The sequence below is a fragment of the Giraffa tippelskirchi genome, chromosome 9 (assembly GCF_054371585.1).
Source record: "Giraffa tippelskirchi isolate mGirTip1 chromosome 9, T2T-mGirTip1v1.2.pri, whole genome shotgun sequence".
Taxonomy (NCBI): Eukaryota; Metazoa; Chordata; class Mammalia; order Artiodactyla; family Giraffidae; genus Giraffa; species Giraffa tippelskirchi.
Window position 1 is genome coordinate 11,587,519 of NC_137283.1, and position 17,429 is coordinate 11,604,947.

Consider the following 17,429-nt stretch of genomic DNA (forward strand, 5'->3'; position numbering starts at 1 on the left):
ACCTGGTCGACTAATGCATCATCCTGTTTACTCAGCATCGTGCACAGGCCTCCCACGTTCCCATGTGAACTCTCTATCTTCTCTCGGCTGTCTTGATGTAAGAAGACCCTTCACCTATCTCCTCACCTCAGCCCTGGGGGTTGAGGTACCCGCGGTGGCCACTGTAGGACTGTCAGGACACTCAGAGTTATGGCCCCGCACTTTTGTTTGTGGATTCTCAGTGGATGGCCTGGTCTATTGTCAACCACCTACAGGTAGGTGGGTACAGATGTCTACCTTGGGCTTTGAAAGGGGGTCGATGATCTAACACCTGAGACTAGGAGAGGGCTATTCTCTGTGCTCGGGGCCAGCTGAGCAATCCCAAATGCTCGGATGCTGAGACTGCGGCCCACAGGGCCAGACGAGGGAAGGGCCACAGCCCTGCTGGTCCCCGGGTCTTAGCAGCTGGATGCAGAGCGCAGCCTCAGTGATGCTGCTGGGTCCTGTGTGAACAAGGCAAGCTGCTTAGGGAAGAGAGGCTGTCCCCAGCCTTTTGTTGGTCCCCTGAAAACAAGAGCCAAAAGCACCAGGGGTGTTGGGTCCTCTTAGAGCCCATAGGTCAGGTACTTTCATTTGGGGAGGAAGAATCGGGCAGCTTTCTAAAACTGGTTATAGAAAGTAGGACTTAGGGAAAAGAGGCAGCAGAGTGTAGTACCGAGCTAGGGAGAGTCCGGTGCCTTTTCGTGGTGCACACACCCCCCAGCTGCACAGTTTCAAGCGGTTACTTCTCCAGTTCTCTCTCATCTGTCAGATGGGCCCAGCGGCTGTTACCTGCCCTATTGGGTTGCCATGAGGGTTACAGGACATGATGCTTATAGTTCTAGGACAGTGCCTGGTGTGCACGAAGGGTTCATTCAATTATTAGTTTGTACTGTCTCTGTGCCTTCCCCAAAACCATCGGGTGGGTCAGGGAGAAAGCCCTCCTTTTGCCAACCCAGAGAGCTTCCTCTCCTGAGGATACAAATCAAAGCACGTATTTGGCAGGACTGGAAGCAGCAACAGAGGGAAGGGCTGGGCCAAGGGCCCCCCAGGTGGGTGAGTCCTGGGCCTCTGCTCAGGTGACCTTAAGGCCAACAGTCTCGAATGGGAAAGGCAGAGGGGGCAGGGCCTGCTGGAGAGGTCCTGAGGATACTCACTCGACATATTTGGTCCAGGGCGGAGGGTCGTGCTGGGCCATGAACACGCAGTTGGTCAGGATGGTACACATGATGAGCATGCTGAAGAGCGTGGCGCAGTGTCAAGGAAAGTCGCCTGCAGGGGGCCAACTGGGCTGCCGCCACCAGTGGGTACCCCCCCCCCTGCCCTCCTGCCCTGGGCTCCACACCACCAGGCCAAGGCTGCCAGGTTGACGAGACAAGGGCTCCCAGGAGACACATCGGGGCTGTGCCCAGTCCTTGCCAATCCCTCCCCTTTGGGGCCGGACACCTGCCCTGCTCCACAGCCTCTGACAGGGACCAGATCCTTGAATTTGAGCCATTAGCAGAGTCCCTGGTAGGGCCCATCCCAGAGGGATGGATGGAAGGAAGGAACCTCCCAGACCTCAGAGGTTTTTACCCACGGCCGCATGGGAGCCATGTCTTCGGCCACATTGGAGGGAGACAGGCATTTGTAAACGGCTGCTCGGAGGCCACTGTTTTGGGGAGAGGGAGGCCATGCCGGCAGGGCTCTGAGTTCCCTCCTCCACTTCTATGGGAGTGGCCCAGGCTGACCTTTGAATTAGGACTTCTGCCAAAATGTATACGCCTTGTCAGGACACGCTGACCTGGGGGGCAGCAGGAGACCCCTTCTCTGGCTGCTGCTTCTTTTGCACAGGCTCTGCACTCTTGGCCTCTGCTTCACCTAGTACCCTGCTTCTCTCCTTCAAGGAGCTCCTCCTCAGGGCAGTCTGCCTTGATCCCCAGGGCACCGGGCACCCCTCTGTTAGCATGTCTGCCTCCCTGAATGACAGTGTCCCTCTGTTCCCACCAGAAGGGGAGCTCTTTAAATGCCACAACTGTGTCTTGGGCACCCTTGGGGCCCTTGGCCTTGCACTGAACTGCTCCAGGCCTTGTCTGATCCCTGACTCCTTGGCTCCAAGTCCCAAACGCTGCTTCAGACTGGATGAAGCTCTGACTGACTGCCATGGCCTCCCTCACCTCTACCAGAACTGCAGAGGAACAAAGGCCAGACCCGGGCCTCCTGAGGGCAGGGACACCCTTGAGGGTCCCGGCCTAGAACAAGGACACTCTGCTGCCCTCAAGAATCCTCTCCCAAATCTGACTGGGGAAACTGGGCCTCCCGCTCCCTGCGGCTGCTCCCAGGGTCACCATCTTGCCTTGGCCTCAGCCCGCAGGGCGATTCGCATGGACGCCCCAGGTGCTGCAGTAATTGAACTCCGGGGGCCTGCCTTTTCCCTCCCCATCACAGTTCCACCCTTTCCCATGGCCTGCGCAACCTCAGGCCCAATGTGGAGTCCAGTGCAGTCAGACTGGAGAGGGGGCTGAGCTACGGTTTTGATTTCTGGAGGGGGGCTAGCCCAGCTGGGGAGAGAGGTGGGATGTCTTCTACACCTCCAGTGCTCCTTCAAGAGAATCCAGGGAATCAGGCAATAGCATGTCAGATCCAGCCACTAGTTTTATAGCGAATTCTCCAATTTTTCATCTGAGATGACAGGGGTCAGGTTTGGGGACCCTCACCCCTAGTCAAACCAGGGTTCAGTTCAGTTCAGTTCAGTTGCTCAGTCATGACCGACTCTTTGCAACCCCATGGACTGTAGCACATCAGGCTTCTCTGTCCATCACCAACTCATGTCCATCAAGTCGGTGATGCCATCCAACCATCTCATACTTTGTCATCGCCTTCTCCTCCCGCCTTCAATCTTTCCCAGCATCAGGGTCTTTTCCAAGGAGTCAGTTCTTCCCATCAGGTGGCCGAAGTATTGGAGTTTCAGCTTCAGCATCAGTCCTTCTAATGAATATTCTGGACTGATTTCCTTTAGGATTGGCTGGTTGGATCTCTTTGCAGTCCAAGGGACTCTCAAGAGTCTTCTCCAACACCACAGTTCAAAACCATCAATTCTTGGGTGCTCAGCTTTCTTTATAGTCCAACTCTCACATCCATACATGACTACTGGAAACTCATATGACTACTGGAAAGCTGGTAGCTCAGCTCAGAGGCCAGGGCTGCAGGGAGCCTTGATTTCTCCCCAGCTAGGGGGCGCCTCCCCAGACACTAGGGTCCTTCCCTCAGCTTGGTATCTGTCCCTCCCTCTGCCTGGGGAGGGTCTCCACCACTGGGCCTAGCTCCTTCAGCAGCATTCAAGGGCAGATTAGATAACCATCTCAATAGCCCTTCTCCCCTACACACACACACACACACACACATTCCTCACACCCCGGCTCCCTGCCAAGGCTTTCCTCGCTGGGCAGGGAATTAACAAGTCCCTTAACCAGCCTTTATTCATCCCCAAAGATCCAACGCTTAACTGTCTACTGAGAATAAGATGATTCCTGAAATATGAAAGTAATGATGCTAACAGCAAGTATTTATTGAGCCCTTCCTAGGTGCCAGGCTCTGCTCTCTGCATCCACTGACTATTTCTCTTCTCCCAAGAATGCAGGAGGTGGAGACTTCTCCACTCTAGAGATGAGGAGACTGAGGCACAAAGAGGTTATCTTGAAGGATACTCTAGTAGGTAGAATAATGCCCCCCAGCAAAGACAATCACGTCCTAATCCCTGGAAACTATAAACATTCATGTAGATGGCAAAGGGGACTTTGCAGATGTGATTAAATTAAGGATCGGGAGATTATCCTGGATTATCTGGGTGGGCCCAATGTCATCACAGGGTCCTTATAAAAGAGAAAGAGGCAGGCGTCAGCATGATGCTCGTGAGAAAGACTCCACCAGCTGTTGCTGACTTTAGAAATGGAAGGGGGCCAGAGTCAAGGGTTTTCCGCAGCCCCTGGAAAACAGAAAAACCTAGAAAACGGATTCTCTCTGAGAACCTCCAGAAAGAACTACAGCCCTGCGGATACCTTTTTTTTAGCCCAGTGAGATCTTTTTTGGACTTCTGACCTCCAGAACCATAAGATGACAAGTCTGCATTGTTTCAAGCTGCTAAGTCTCTGCTAATTTGTTGTAGCAGCCGCAGAAAATGACTGTGGGTCTGACCCTGGTCAATGGCAGAGCCCAGATCTGAGACCTGGCCGTCCTGATGCAGGCTCCACTCTGAACTCCGTGGCTGCCTCACCATCTCTACACAATGACAGCAAAGTCCCCTGGTCCCTTCCCTCACCTCCAGACTGAAGGGCCTGTGGGAGTCACACTGTTGCAGGCCCTCAGCCGCCAAGCGGGAGTGCTGTCCCACACTTGGACTCTGACACCCACAAGGCACGATGAAAACCACGGGGTGAAGGGCTCTATAAAGTGTGTGCAGACAGCCACCAGGAAGACGAACTGAATTATCTGTCATTTTTAAGAACCCACCTCATGTGAGCACATGGCCGTGGCTCTGTGTGGGAGACAGGGAGGCCTCCAAGCCATTGAACTGCTCAAAGATAGGAGATTATAAGAAATCAGACTTGTCTCTGGCGAGACTAGGCAGGAAGGTTTCCTGGAGGAGGCGTTCACATAGGCTCCGGAAGCTGGTTAGGGTCCCTCCAGCAAACAGTCAGCCCAGCTGTTGCTGGGGAAGCTCAGGACTAGAGAGATGCCTATCTGAGGAGCCAAGCCTCTCCCTGCTGCGGTCATACCACTCACGGCTCTCATCAGAGTGGAGAAAAGGCTGCTTGGCAGACAGCAGCAGTGTGGACAGGCTGCCTTGGACCAGAGCACTTGGCTGGACACAGACAGAGGTGAACTGCAGTCTAACATCAAGACTTAGGGAGGAGCCAGGGCGGACAGCCCTTCTGAGCCCAGCCAGCCACGGCCTGCACTGCACAAGGGGAAAGGAAAGTCGCCATCTGAATGAATTTCAGCTTCTCCAGACACAGCAATGCCTTAGCGTGAGTTGCCTCGACTCCAGTCTCTGCCACTTGACTGCTCAAAATCCCGCCTGGCTCTCCAGTTCTTGAGGATGGCCCTTCCGATACTCTTAGTCATTTTTGGGGAGGTGTGTGAGTGTGTGATCTTTTCCTACACAGAATGAGCCTCTAGTCCACGTGACTCTGCCCAAGCATCCCTGAGCCCCCATGGAGCCACCACACAGCCCGTGCCAGAGAGAGAAGTCAGGTGCACTCCTGGCCAGAGCACACCTGTTTGCACTGCCTGGTGGTTTCAGGCCGATGACTGAGCTGGTTTCATGCGTGGGCAGTGGCAGAGGCCAGCTCTCCAGGGCTGAGTGAGCCGAACATCTTCAATCCTGTCACGTCATTGTCCCTAAACACCCACTCTCAGCCTCATAATTAAAATGCCAGCAAGGACTGCCAGCCTGGGTTGTGGGGAATGCCTGAAACTGGGGCTGCCTGTCTTCAGATGCTAAGGAGTCAAAAAACTCCCAATGAGAAGGGAATTAACAGTTGGCGTATTTTCATATATTTGTTCTATTAAGTGAACACACACACAGCACACACACACGCACATACACGGTTTGATTGCCCATTTGAATCTAGAAGAACGTGGGAGGACTTTGTGAACAGATCCTGTGCACCCAGGAAGGCAAAATGCTGCTCGCCATGAACGTGCGGCGTCTCTGAATGTGACTGCAGTGGAATTTGGAGTTCTGTTGGTTTCTTTTATTTAATTCTGGCAGGAACACATTCTGCAGGATTATAACAAAAATACATTGGGGAAAAAAAATTCTCTATGCCCATATTTACTTTTCAGGCAACTTCCCAGGGAGGCAATGCGAGCGTGGAGCCCAGAGCAAAGCTGAGCGGAGTTATCGTGCGCTTGCCAGCCTGTCACTGGGAATGCCTGGATTGTCACAAGTGAGAGGAATTTCTGTCTGGAGAGCAGGGCCTGTGTTCCTGCCCCTTTTCAAGTCAGTCTTTGTCCCTACTGCCCTTTCCAAAGGGCCTGGCACAAAACTTTACACATTAGGGGCTGAGATGTTTGAATATCTGTAGAAATCTAAGCAGACAATTAGCTTCAGTTTTGCAACATGAAAAGTTACTAGAGATCTGTGGCACAGTAATTTTAGCATGACTGTTCTGGACACTTAAGAATGGTTAAGATGGTCAATTTTATATGTTTTCTACCACACAAAATGTGTGTGTGTGTGTGTGTGTGTGTGTGTGTGTGTGCTCAGTCACTTCAGTCCTGTCTGACTCTTTGTTACCCTATGGACTGTAGCCCACCAGGCTCTTCTGTCCATGAGGATTCTCCAGCCAAGAATACTGGAGTGGGTTGCCATTTCCTTCTCCAGGGGATCTTCCCAACCCAGGGATCAATCCCACATCTCCTGTGTCTCTTGCACTGCAGGCGGATTCTTTACTGCTGAGCCACCAGGGAAGCCAGTGCATGTGTGTGTATATATATGTATATTCTGTGTTGTGGTTAGTCACTCAGTCATGTCTGACTCTTTGTGACACCATGGACTGTAGCCCACCAGGTTCCTCTATCCTTGGGGATTCTTCAGCCAAGAATACTGGAGTGGGTTGCCATGGCCTCCTCCAGGGGATCTTCCCAATCCAGGGACTGAACCCAGGTCCTGCAGGCGGATTCTTAACCGTCTGAGTCACCAGGGAAGGTCAAGAATACTGGAGTGGGTAGCCTATCCCTTCTCTAGGGTATCTTCCCAACCCAGGAATAGAACCAGGGTCTCTGGCATTGCAAGTGGATTCTTTACCAGCTGAGCTACCAGGGAAGCCTACCTATATATAGTCATATATCTATTTCTATATCTATCTATCTATCTATATACACAGAGAGAGAGAGAAATTTTGTAATTCAAGACCTGAAATCTGTATGCCTCGGAAATGTATGGTGACTGTTGATGGGCATGGGGCTCCTTTTTGGTGATAAAAATGTTTTGGAATTAGAAAGTGGTAATGGTTGCACAGCCTTATGAATATACTGTACTGAATATAAGATGTACTGAACTGTACACTTTAAATGGTAAATTCTATGGTATGTGAATTTTATCTTGATTGAAAAATGCCTGAAGAGCTTGTAGATTTGAGGCCTCACACTGGTGGTTCTGGTCTGGAAGAGGCTAGGAATCTTCATTTTTAATAAACTTCCCTGGTGCCACTCAGACTGACATTTAGAAGTGACTGCCTTCGAGCACGGAGTGCACAAATCATAGTTGTTTATCGCTGTCGTGCCTGACCCTTTGCAACCCCATGGACTGTAGCCCACCAGGCTCCTCCGTCCATGGGCTTTCCCAAGCAAGAATACTGGAAGTGAGTTGCCACTTCCCTCTCCAGGGGATCTTCCCGAGCCAGGGATTGAACCCGCATCTTCTGTACTGGCAGGCAGATTCTTTACCAGTGAGCCACCAGGGAAGCTACAAATCATGGAGACTTTCCTAAAACACAGGTTCTGGACCCGAGATTCAGCAATTCCTGTAAGATCCTTGTGATGCTGCTGCTGCTGATCAGTGTACCACACTTTGAGGGCAAGACCCAAGGACACAGAAAGGCTGCTCCCCAACCCCACAATCCAGGCCCCTCCTCTCCCTCAGTGCCTCCCGAGCCCGCTAAGGGGCGCTGTGGGAGGCCCGCCGTGCGCTTCCATCCCCAGGTAGCAGAGCATCAGGGAGCCTCTGACAGCCCAGCGCAGGGCCTCCCAGATGCTAAGCCACTTCCCTGGGGCAGCTGCCCTGGGAGACAAGGTCCACCTCAGAGCTGTCAAGGCCGGTCCTGCCAGGCGGAACCAGCTCCTCCCAGCCTCAGAGCCACCACTTGGTGGACCCTCTGGCCAGGCTGGGGACTGTGTTGTCCCTCTGTCCCCCTGGCCCACCTGCCTCCCTGGCTGCAGCTGCCCCGTGGCCCAGCCTTGCAGAAACCCCAGGGCAGCAGGTGCATCTCCAGGGGCTGAGCTGACTGCTAAACAGAGCTGGTTGGCTAGATACCTGGAGGAGAAGCCCCAGGTGGGAGCCAGAGCGTGCTTTCAGTGAGGCCACACCCTTGCAGTGAGTCCGGAGAGAGGTAGGCTCAGAGCAAGAAGGCTGGCCTTTCCTCCTACCACACTGCTCTCACCAGGCTATGCCCACATGCTGGCAGGAATGACAACTCCGCATGCGGTTGTCTAATCACTCTTGGGCCGGGGTGGGGGGTTTGGGGGGGGGTGGGTAGGGGGTGGGCGGGGAGAGGGAGGCTGTAAAACTCCCAAGGGGGCAAGGACAGGGACTTATCCAGTTTGATAAGCACCCCAGAGTGCCAGGCAAAGTGTGTAGCGCCTACAGGGGAGCCTGGGAACAGCTCAAAATTAAATCCAGAACCACCCATGCTTCACAAAGTAAGATGCATCTGTGAGTAGTAGGCTGCTCCGTGAATATGGTCCCGCCCCACAGTGTCTGCCCGCCCTGGAGACCACCCTGCTGATGCCACAGCCACGGCCTAAACGGGGAGGCAGCGTTCCCTGGATGTACATGTCTCAGGATCCCCAGGAGAAAGGCCAGAGCAAGCTGGAGGGGGCCGGAGAGCATCTGCCTGCAGAAAACAAATGGGTCCTAAGGCCCTCTGAGTGGCCCCTGGGTTTGGGATCAGCGCTGGGGCACAGGTGGGCAGACCGTGGAGCCAGGAAGGGGCACCTCTCATCCCTGCCTGGATAGGAAAGCTCACTGGGTAGTCAGCATTTGGTTACTTAGTTCCCCACTGGACAGCCATTTTCCCCAAGCCTCCTGCCCTGCCCAGAGGCCTTGGCCTTCCAACCAGAAGGGGAACGGAGAGGGGACTTCAGGGAGCTCCCTCGGGCCCAACCTGCCAACCCCACAACTAATCACACTGCTGAGCCCAGTGGCGTCGATCAATTAACAGCCAAGCCAGCTGCAGCTAAAGCAAAGCTGGCCAGGCCCTCACGCTGAAACACAGGCGCCTCTGGCTCCATGGCCAGACATCCGCCCTCCCCAAGAGGGTCTGTGTGTGGGATCCGTTTTCTGAAGTCCAAAGAACAGCCATTTTCTTGTTCCATGCTCGGTCTGAATGGTACCCTTCTAGGACCCAAAGACCAGTACCCAGCCCTCATCACTCCACAGCCCACTCATCGGTCTCTTCCGCAGCCTGAAGCTTTTTCAGGCTGTGGTTTATATAATTTAACGCTAACCAGAGTTCTTTGAGATACTCTGAAACTGCAAACGTTTTGTCAACACCTAATCAAAAAGCAAGTGTTGCCTCCCTCGAAAGAGGCCCACGTGTGACTAAACCAGAGGACTCCGGATTGGGAAGCAGTTTCTCCTTGGCTGAGCCCTGGTGACCTGCCGGAGGTCCCTGCCAATGGGTGGGGAGGTGCAGGGCACGGTGGGGTGGGGTGGGGGTACAATGCGAGGGGACATGGGGAGCCAAGAGCAAAATCAGGGGACACTGACCGGCCTCATTTCTTCTGGTTTCCTCGGTAGCTCAGCTTCTAGGACGCTTCTCTCCTGAAGAATCAGCCGAATCTTCCAAGCCTTCATGTGTCCACTATCCCCCAGGATCTTGTTAAAATGCAGATGCCGAATCGGCAGGTCTGGGGTGGGGTCTGAGAGACTGATGTCCAACCGGCTCCCAGGTGATGACTGTGTGCTTGTTTGAGGACCGACCAGGAATCAACACTGCCCTCAGTCCTAAACGCCCTGTCCACCCTCTTTCCCCGGGTGGGGCCCACACAGGAGGGATGGATCGCAAAGGATATGAATGAACCAAGATCTTCACAGCCACTCTCCGGATGGGGTGGAAGGGGCTGAGGACATACAAGGCGTTGGTGGCACTGAACCGGAAGATGGTCTTGCCTTTGTTCAGGACGATGAAGGTCTGCGGACAGAGAGCCACTTTAGGTAGGGTGGCAGCCCTAGGTCCTTATGGAGAGGAGCTCTTGGGGGGCAGTTGTGGGCTCAGAGGCCTAGAACTCTGGCAGAGAGGTAGGGTGAGAGGAAGAGGAGAGGGCCTGACAGAGGGGTGGGGGTACCGGCAGCTGGCAGGTGAGTGGATCCTCATACCTATGGCTGGGGCGGGACAAGATCAAGTTCAGGGGATTGTCAGGTTGGGTAGATTTAGTTTCGTTTCAATGAGAAGGGGCCTTTCATGATCCTAGCTGAGCTGTTATCATAGCAGAGGCCAGGACTCAGATGATGCCCCCTGGTTCCCCTCTCCCTCTGACCCCTCTGTGCTTCCCCACCAGGCCCACTGAAGACTGAGGGTGCGATGAGGGAGCTGGGTCAGCAGGGACAACCAAAGAGGGATGAGGAAAATGCAGAACTCAGCCCAGGAGACAGAAACTTTCCCTGGGACCCTGTCTCCTGGAATCCAGACAGATGGCAGCCCCAGCTGACACCAGAGGCCACGACCTGGTGTCTTCCTCATGAGGGTCCTGTGTTGCCCAGGGTAAACCTGCTCTTCACGCTTCCAGAAGATTCTATCTATACAGCACAATGAGGCATGGGAATGGACAATGGGTGCTGGAGGCTGCACCACAGCACATGGAGTGGGCATCTGGGTCCAATGCCATCTTTGAGGACAGTGGTCCATCCCCGCTGGCTATAGCAGGCACTGCTGAGGTGGCAAGGCCTGGGATTGGGCTTCTCCCAGGGCTGAGCTGGTGAGATAAGGTTCTATTTAATCTGGGCTAGGGAGACAAGTTGTCCAGAAAGATCGGGACTGAAAGTTCTGCTGTGCTACCTGCGTCACCCCATGGGGTTGCAGGCAGTGTGACCAGGGGTCAGCAAGGCAAGACGGGAGGTTAGAGACCAGAATCCTACCTGGGGCCACTGCTCAAGTGTCCCCGGTCACAGGGACAGGACAGTGTCCCTAACTGCCCCCAGATCAGCTGCCATCAGCCCCCAAAGCCCAGCCCAGCTCTTGCCCACTCTCAGTTGGGTCTCTTTGCCATGATTCCAGTCTGCAAACTCCAACCCCATCACCATTTTGATCCACCACTCAAACCATGACTTGTCCCAGCTGTGGCCTTAACCCCAGCCCTAATTCCAGCTCTGACCAGCCAGGATCTAGGCCCACCCACCCTGACTAATCCCAATATAGCCAGAGCCCTCACCTTCACCCAGCTTGTGTCACCTGAATTGGGGGGTGGGGAGTGAGACCAAATTCAAGGTCTCTTCCCTCACATGTGCACATAGCCTGGGTGGGCTTTATCTCTACCCATGTACACGTGTGTGCACACAGGGAGACAATTGTGCATCACTCCCACTCTCAGACCCCTGGTCTCCTGAATGCAGTCTCAGTGCACAGTAACACACCGCTCAGATGCCTGGTAACAGTGACATACAACACTCACAAACACCAGGTGCTGACACTCGCCCTGGAAAAAGCAACCTGTCTGCCCTCGGTGCTTTCTCAGCCCGGGGACTGACTGCAGTGATGTGGGCAGGACCCATCTTCCTTGGCACCCAGCCTCCTGGGGAAAGGCCTCCACCAAATTGAAACCCACCTTCCCCTGGCTGTGTGGCCCAAAGCGTGGGCAGCTGGGGTGGGGATTCAGGCCTCTGCAGGAGCCCTGTGTGCCCGTGGTCTGGCCGGGTGCAGGCCTGGGCACACGGTCCTGAGAGGTGAGGCCAGGGCAGGGGCCCCAGATGGGGGAATTTATCTCCTGGGTAGAAATTCATGCTGGAGAAAGCTTGAGTTACCCCGTCCAAGTGGACAAAGGGCTTCCCTGGTGGCTCTGATGGTAAAGAATCTGCCTGCAATGTGGGAGACCCAGGTTTAATCCCTGGGTCGGGAAGATCCCCTGGAGAAGAAATGGCAACCCACTTAGTATTCTTGCCTGGAGAATTCCATGAACAGAGGAACCTGGCGGGCTACAGTCCATGGGGTTGGACACAACCGAGTGAGTAAGACACACAAACAATGGACCAAAGTCCCTTCCTCTCCCTACACTCTGAAAGGACAATGGCAGAGCCACTGGCTTCCCACTCCTCTCAGATTTCCCACGAGCCGTCACGGTCCCATCACCAGCCCACAAGGCCCAGATGCTGCTGCTGTGGCCCCCAGCTTGAGCTGCGTTGGTACAGCCAATGCCCAACAAATTCTCTGGGGTGGGGGGCAGGGGCTACATGCTGTCCCTGGTTGGAGGAGGGATCCCATGCTGTGCTCTGGGGCCCAAACTCAACTCAGGACAGGACTCAGGGCCTGACTCCGACTGACACACACACTATGGGATCAGGAGTCCTCCAGGGGTGGAAATCTGACCACAGATTATTCCCTGAGTAGATGCTCCACCAGGAGGCAAGATTTCCAGAGTGGCTGCCTGCTCTGTCCTTCATAGCACTGAACCATCTCAGGTTGCATAATTCTGGGCTTTTTCCCTGGAACTCCAAAGTTAAGGTGATTGGAATATAGATTACTAATGACTCTCTTCCTCGAGGCCCAAGGGAGCCAGCCCCAAAGAGAGCCCCGTATGGAGGTGAGACCCTCTCCCTGTCTGCCCAGTAGACTGAGATGCCACGGGGAGGCGGGGTGGGGGTGGTGGCAGTCACCTTTTGAGTGCTATAGAAGGGGTCCAGGTCCTCCAGGGGCTCCCCGATGAGCTCTCGGGGTGGGTTGCCATAGAGATCTGGCAGCTTTTTGGAGGCCTGCAGGTCCAGCTGGGGCCGGGGAGCCTCCTCCTCAGGCAGCCCGTCGCGGCTCTCCTGCGAGGCGGCCGAGCTCCGGGCTTGCTTCTCTGCCATGCGCTTCTCGATGGCCGCCAGAGACTCCCGGGTGAACCTGCGGAAGCTGCCGGTGCCCCGAGGTAACAGGAAGTCTGCCATCTTCTCATCCTGCTTCTGGGGCACAGGCTGTCCTCACGCTGCCTGTAGGGAAGCTAAAACACACAAACATGGTGCTGATGCTGCACCCAGGGCTGGGGGGCAGAATCATCAGACCTGGGGGGAGCGGCTGGGCCTGGTGGAGGGAAGGACCTGCATCCTTGCAGAGATGCCCCCCACCTCTCACAGGCACACCCGGCAGATGCCGACCCAGGGAAACCTGAAGCCCTCCGGGCTGCAGGGAATGCGAGGGAATCTGCAGGAGGGGCACTCATCCCTTCCCCATCCCAAGGAGCAACTTTGAAAGCAAGTACGCATGAGAAACTGGGTCACTAGTGACCCTTCATTCTACCCTATTCAATCCAAAAGGAAACTCTCACACCTGTGGGTTCCCTGACCAAGCCCACTTTGACATACTTCTCACAACTGGTGCCCCCCCAACACTCTGGGTTGAGGCCCCCCCAACACTCTGGGTTGAGGGGGACATCCACAGGAAGGGGCACGGAAGGGGCTGGTCATCTTTTCATTGTAGATCTCTGGCAGGGCTGGTCCTGAACGAATGAATGAGGGAATGAATGGTGAATATGTAGGTGAGGGGCAGGTGCATTAGAAGGTACCTGGCGCTACCCTTCCTCTCAGTTTGCCTCCTCTACAGGACACCCTGGGACCCTGGGAGGGTGATCAGAGGCCTCCTGGGCCAATGTACGAACTCTGGGCTTCTTTTCCAGGCAGCTCTCTGGCCTGAGTGGTGGGACCAGAGGGCAGGGAACAGTCTGTCTGGTCTTCCCATGTGTACCTGTGTGGGGAAGGGTGCCCAGACTTCACCTGGGGCACGGAGGTGCCAACATCTGGCAATGGCTGGGGCATCTGGATCTGCTGACCGAGGCCCAGGAAAGTCCTGCAGGTTTGGGGAAACAGCTGGGTAACAATTTGGCAGCTGCCATCCAGATGTTGGCAACCTGGCGTACACAGCTGCCTCAGAGCCCACCCCCCCAGAGGATCTCAAGGAAATCCCCGAGGGAGACAGCCTTCCAGAGATGGGACATACTGATGGAGCAGCCCAGACTTCCCCATGCCTCCACTCTCTCCCCTCCCCCTGAGCCTGAACAAACCCCGAGAGATAGCAGAACCAGAGAACGGGGACCCCGCCTCCGCTAGGATGTCCAGCCAGGCGCCCGCGCATGACACCATACAGGGAGAATGTGGCCCACAGTGGCCTCAGATGATCCAGGGCCTGGTGTGAACAGGCTCTGACTCTGGCGCGGAGGCTGGAGAATGTGTGCCCGACTGCCCCACCAAAACAGGATGTGGTCAGCCCAGCTCCCCAGTGGGACACCTCAGCCAATGGGAGGGGGAGGCCGTGTTGCTAATGACCACATCAAACCCAGGCAGGGCCGGGCACCTGTTGGAGGTCTCTGCCAGGACAAAATCCCTTTCCGTCAAAGATCGGCTTGGCCTTGATCTGACTCCTGACACATGTCACTGCTGACCCCAACGAGTGGCTGCCACCCTGACCCCTGCACATACCCCCCGAGGGCCGGGGCCCCAAGCACCGTGAAGTAGGCACCTGGCCAGGTGACAGGTAAACAGTGAGCAAACACAACACAGCCAGGTCTCAAAAGGGCGCCTCTGGTCCCAGGGGAGGCATGGCGCGGAATGTGTGAAGGGAAGCCAGAGAAGAGCGATCCCAGAACACTGTCAGAACCAGCCGTCCTTCAGCTACTTGCTCTTCTCTTTCCTTCCAGTAAAGTTGAAGGAACATCCTTGTTGCAAACAGCAGGTGAAGGAGTAGGTCCCCCTTTAATCAAAGGCTGTCCCTCTCTACCTCCATCTTTACATGCACAAAGACAGGCAACTGTAATACGTATCACCAAAAGTGAATGGTGATTCTTTTTTTCCCCTGGCTGGTGGGAATTTAGGTAATTTTAAACTTTCTTCTTCGTGCTCTTCTTCAGTTCTTGAATTATTTATGATGATTTTGTGTTACTTTTACAAAAACAATAAACTCATTATTCTTTTTATTTTTTTAAAAAAGAAGCCAGCCTGGATGCCAGCAGCCCCTTCCTTGCAGGGCAATCCTCTTCACTGTGAGCAATCACTAGTCCTGTAAATCAGGAAACCTCCTCTTTTGCTTGGAATTATTTCCTAAAAATAGTGTTCTCTGTCTCACTGTATCCATCTGTGTCCACACGCCTGCAAGGTTTCTGGAGACACGTGGATGCCCATGGACCTATGGAGTCTTTACTGGTACATACCCGTGTATGTGTGTGTGTGTGCATGCAAGCTTGCACCTGCGTATACATCTGTTCCAGTAAAAGTGTTTGTAAAATTTGTATCGAAATCAACTTTTTGTACAGATTGGTGCCCATATCCTAAGTGTACACACACGTGGATGAATTTCCACAACTGAACTCACCCAGTATCTAGCATCCAGGTCAGGAAATAGGTAATTTCCAGTTCCTCTGAAATAGGTAATTTCAGTTCCCCTTCACTCCCCAACTGAATAACCATTTTCCTGACTGCTAACAGTCAGGAGACCAGCTCTGTTTGTCTCTGCGGTTCAGAGGCACCTAATACACCTCTTGGAGTGATGGGAAAAAAATTCGGGGGATGGGATTGCATCTCATTCTCAAATTAACTTCTACCTGAAACTTAACATCTCCTTCCATTATGAATGTAGGCAGCAAAATGGAAGGGCCAGAATTACCAGTCACCAACAGAAATGCACCTATTTCCCTGTCCCATGACAGGGGCTGCAATATCTTGAATATAATTAATGCCATGGCTACTTTAAAACTGGGGCTTCCCAGGTGGTTCGGTAGTAAAGAATTCACCTGCAATGCAAGAGACAGGGGTTCGATCCCTGAGTCGGGAAGATCCCCTGGAGGAGGGCATGGCAATCCACTCCAGTATTCTTGCTTGGGCAATCCCATGGACAGAGAGCCTGGTGGCTACCGTCCATGGGGTCGCAAAGAGTCAGACACGACTAAGCAACTGAGCATGCACATGTATTAGAACCATTGTTAGATATTATCTAATAAAGCAATCACGAAGCCCCAACAATGGGGCCCTGGGTCCTGGGAAGGGTCTTTCCGCAGCTGGCTTCCAGCAGGGAACCAAACCCCTGGGGCTTGGTGGTTTGTGAAACCAGATTCCAGAGGAAGTTCCCGGCTCCCCAGCAGCAGGGCAGCTTCAGGTTCCAAAGTAAACCTGCCAAGAGCGGGCTTTGTCTCTGGGTCCCCACAGGCGGCCCACTGTGGGTGGGTGGGATCCATTTTCTCCCTTGTTCTCCGCTGCCTGCACCTGGCTCTGGCCCTGCCCTTCCCTCTGAAGCTCAGGGCCCACGCCCTGCTGAGGCTGAAGCTGAGACTGGCTGAGCCCTGGCTGCAAGCTTTCCGGTGACACCAGAGTAAGGAGATGTCGGGGTAGATCTGAGGACACCCCAGACTCCATACCCTTCTGGCATAGGTGCACAGGCCCTCAGCTTTGTGGGAAGAACCCACCTCTGGCTGGGGAAGTACAGGCGGCCTCTGTCTCTCACAACTCCATCATGTGGGGGAGCCGGTGCCAGATTTGATTCAAAGATCACACAAAGATCATACTCTTCTGCTGCTGCTGCTAAGTCGCTTCCGACTATGTGCGACCCCATAGACGGCAGCCCACCAGGCTCCGCCGTCCTTGGGATTCTCCAGGCAAGAAACTGGAGTGGGTTGCCATTTCCTTCTCCAATGCATGAAAGTGAAAAGTGAAAGTGAAGTCGTTCAGTCCTGTCCGACTCTTTGCGACCCCATGGACTGCAGCCTGCTAGGCTCCTCAGTCCATGGGATTTTCCAGGCAAGAGTACTGGAGTGGGTTGCCATTGCCTTCTCCATCATACTCTTCTAGATGCCAGTATTTCATGACTCTCACCCTCACCCAGGACAGCCTCTCCATCTGCACCAACTTCTCCACTGGCAACAGTCTCTCCACCTGTACCAGTCTCTCTACTTGAACCAGTCTCTCCATTTTGGACTGCCAGGAGATCAAATTAGTCAATCCTAAAGGAAATCAATCCTGAATATTCATTGGAAGGACTGAAGCCGAAGCTCCAATACTTTGGCCACCTGATGCAAAGAGCCAACTCAGTTGGAAAAGACCCTGATGCTGGGAAAGATTGAGGCAAGAGGAGAAGGGTACAACAGAGGATGAGATGGTTGGATGGCATCATCAACTCAATGGACATGAGTTTGAGCAAACTCTGGGAGATGGTAAAGGACAGGGAGGCCTGCCAACCTGTAGTTCATGGGGTCTCAAAGATACAGACATGACTGAGCAACTGAACAACCACAACAACTCTGTTTATACCAACTTCTCCATTTGTACCAAATTCTCCACCTGCACCAGCATCTTCACCTGCTCCCTAGGCTGGGTCAGCTTCTTCCAGCTGATCCCTCTTCCTGGGCCAGCTTCCCCTGTTCTGTCACTGAAGCTCTAAGGAGCCCTTTCTCCAACCTGTTCCAAGTCCATCAGCAGATTACCACGTGCATCTCTCCCTAAGTTCTGCTGGCTCCTGAGAGTTCTTGGGAGCGAA

At 54.1% G+C, this 17,429-nt stretch overlaps 1 protein-coding gene across 5 annotated transcripts in view; it reads right to left on the minus strand.

Moving 5' to 3' along the window:
• The window catches only part of SCN5A (sodium voltage-gated channel alpha subunit 5), a 129,514-nt gene that overhangs the window by 73,125 nt on the left and 38,960 nt on the right, over positions 1-17,429 (minus strand). For 2 of the 5 annotated variants that reach the window (XM_081527402.1, XM_081527400.1), the window contains 3 exons: positions 12,590-12,915; positions 9,796-9,914; positions 1,176-1,265 (listed from right to left, as the gene is read on the minus strand). In XM_081527402.1, the coding sequence (XP_081383528.1) occupies positions 1,176-1,265; positions 9,796-9,914; positions 12,590-12,862 (482 nt within the window). In that variant the 5' untranslated portion in view covers positions 12,863-12,915. Of the gene's footprint in view, positions 1-1,175; positions 1,266-9,786; positions 9,915-12,589; positions 12,937-13,316; positions 13,411-13,655; positions 13,758-17,429 lie in introns of all 5 variants that reach the window. The other 3 variants (XM_081527399.1, XM_081527403.1, XM_081527401.1) reach the window with 3 other exon arrangements.